Here is a 2685-nt window from a genome sequence, read left to right as displayed (position 1 = left end):
TCTTTCCCACCATTCTACATTGTTAAGCATTCCATCTATTTTCACTGTCCTGTTTTTCTAAATAGATTTCTAAATATTATTCAAACATTAAATATGTTTTACTTATATTCATATGTGTGGTTTATATAAATGCTGACGAATTACCTGAAACATAGTATAAGTGCCAAAAAATGTTGTTAGTCAAAAGTTTTTTTGTTGTTATTTTCTGTAGCTAATGAGATTTCAGTGACTTATTTATGATTCAAAAAATACCACACAAAAAAAGCTTATAACTCTTGAGTAATCCCCCAAATTCTCTCTATTACGGCACATTTTATTTCCTTCTAAGAACTAAAATGAACTATATTTACTTTGTTTACTTGTTTACCACATTGGATAATGGCTCTGTAAAGTGAAAGGACCTGTCTTTTATTTGCGACTGAGTCCCCAAATAGAGATTGTTAAAAGTAGGGCTTATAAGTAAAAAAAAAAAAAAAAAAAAAAAAATGAACCCCCATCCCAGGATTTTCAATGCTATTACATAACTTTATGCTATTACCTAAAATTACAAATAAAATTTCTCATTTTATTTTCATCTCTGGATGAAGTTAAATCTTCATCAGGGTCTCTTTCATATTTTCCAAAACAATTTAGACACTATTCATTTTGAAATGTTAAGCATAGAATCTGGATGCAGGTAACTATTTTCAAAGTACAATAGGAGTCCACAGGTAGTATAACAATATCAGAGTCACTACACCAGCACGTCACTGAGAAACAGTCTGACCTTGGGCAAATCTCTTTGCTTCATTAGCCTAATGTGTGAAATAGAGATAATAGAAATAGTTAACTCACAGAATGGTTGTGAGGATTAAATTATATAATTCCTGCAAAGCACTTAAAATAATGCCTAGTATAGCAAGAATTCAAAAAGGTATCTACTAAATGTCTTCTTATACAACAATCCCAAAAGGATTTTTCTTGGTTTCCAAGATTATTCTTTTCATTATCGGATGAGTTATAAACATCCCTAAAAACTGTAGTCTTCTTAATTTGCAGGAGTACAAAAGGGAAAAAAAATACTACGCCTAGTCCCAGTCCCATGGCTGACACTAACTTGCCTGGTGACATTCAATAAGTCATTTAGTCACTCTGCATTTCAGTTATTTTATGTGTTAAGTAAAGGAGCTGGCTCAGAATTATCAGTAAGATCACGTCCATATCTAACAATCTATGTATCTGTGACCTCTTCATTGAATACTTTGATGGTCAAATTTTTAAGAGCTGTTTTTATTTTTAAAAAACTTGAGAATTGGTTAACAATATATTTGATTATTATCTCCCTCATCCTAATATACTATAAGCTCTAAGAGAAAGGACTACTTATATATCAATATTATAGAATCTGTTAATATATTTGAAAGTCAACAAGAGATGCTTATACATATTTTATACCCAAGTTGCCTAGTGTTGTCTTTATTACAACACTGTAAATATGCGATCATTCTGCCTCTTACTTTAATATCAATGGGAATATTTTAAATTATATTTTGCCCTTGATAATGTCATGATGGCAGCATCCTAGTTGAAACATCTGATCTCCCTAAATTCTACACACTTATACTATATACATATTTATTATTGCAATTCAACATAAATGTTGCAATAAAGTTAAACTTTAATTATATCTATTCTTAGATATCTTTTGTCATGATTTATTTCCTGGGACAGAATTAGAATTGTGTGATAATTTACAAGATGAACTGATTATTACTATTAATATAATGATCAAAATTTAATGATCTTTTTATTTATATTGCTAAGTTAAATAATACTATATTCAATATCTAAAACCTCAATAACCAATAACTACCAGGAGAGACTGAAAGACTAAACACTAATCATATTATGACAGTATTGAGTAGTGAGCGCTGTATTTTTTGCAAAAGCTCAATGTAATTTAATGAATGAGTTTAATTTTTAGTGCTTTTCATAATTGGCTGTTTCATGACCTAAGCCAAGAAGACTGTACAGGGGATATTTTCCGATTATTTCACACTGTTATTGCTTCCTGCATAGCACAAAGATCAATGCTTTTTAAAACTAAGAATATAGGCCAACACAATCTAAAAACTACCCAAAAGACAATGGATGAATATAAATGGATTATATTGTTCATATCTAAATGTTCAGCCCCAAATTGAATCTTGTCCAAAGTAGAATTTTTTGGCAGCATCTAAGAAAATCATTGCCTGGGAGAGTTTGCATTGCTAAAATAAAAAATTGTAAACTTCTATACTACTAGAATTACATAAAGAAAAGCATATCTATCCAGTTATTAAAAAAGTTCAAAAAATTTTAGTGAAATGTCATTCTGTGAAAAACTTACACATATGAATGTAAGGATAAACTACTTATACTAACCTTATTTTTTAACTAGTTTTCTTCTACTCTTCCCTTAGCATATATTAATTAAAATGAATCTTTGAAATAGGACTTAGTTGTATTTAATTTAGTGACTATTACTTACCAGTGCCTTTATAGTATTTTGTACAGTTACCATATTCAATATCCTCCTTTTTAATATCAAATTGAGGCAAGGCAATTTTTTCTAACTGAACAGGATCCCCTGACTGCCAGATGAATCGTAAATCATCAGTTGTATAACCAACTATAACAAAAATAGATAAATAAATATGTTAGTTT

At 29.5% G+C, this 2685-nt stretch overlaps 1 protein-coding gene across 1 annotated transcript in view; it reads right to left on the bottom strand.

Moving 5' to 3' along the window:
• The window catches only part of GLRB (glycine receptor, beta), a 110888-nt gene that overhangs the window by 36275 nt on the left and 71928 nt on the right, over nucleotides 1-2685 (bottom strand). Inside the window, exon 4 of the mRNA XM_012652990.1 lies at nucleotides 2510-2650. Coding sequence (XP_012508444.1) covers nucleotides 2510-2650 — 141 coding nt within the window. The remainder of the gene's footprint in view (nucleotides 1-2509; nucleotides 2651-2685) is intronic.

The sequence above is a fragment of the Propithecus coquereli genome, unplaced genomic scaffold, assembly GCF_000956105.1.
Source record: "Propithecus coquereli isolate 6110/MARCELLA unplaced genomic scaffold, Pcoq_1.0 Scaffold408, whole genome shotgun sequence".
Taxonomy (NCBI): Eukaryota; Metazoa; Chordata; class Mammalia; order Primates; family Indriidae; genus Propithecus; species Propithecus coquereli.
This window is presented reverse-complemented; position numbering and strand designations above follow the sequence as displayed.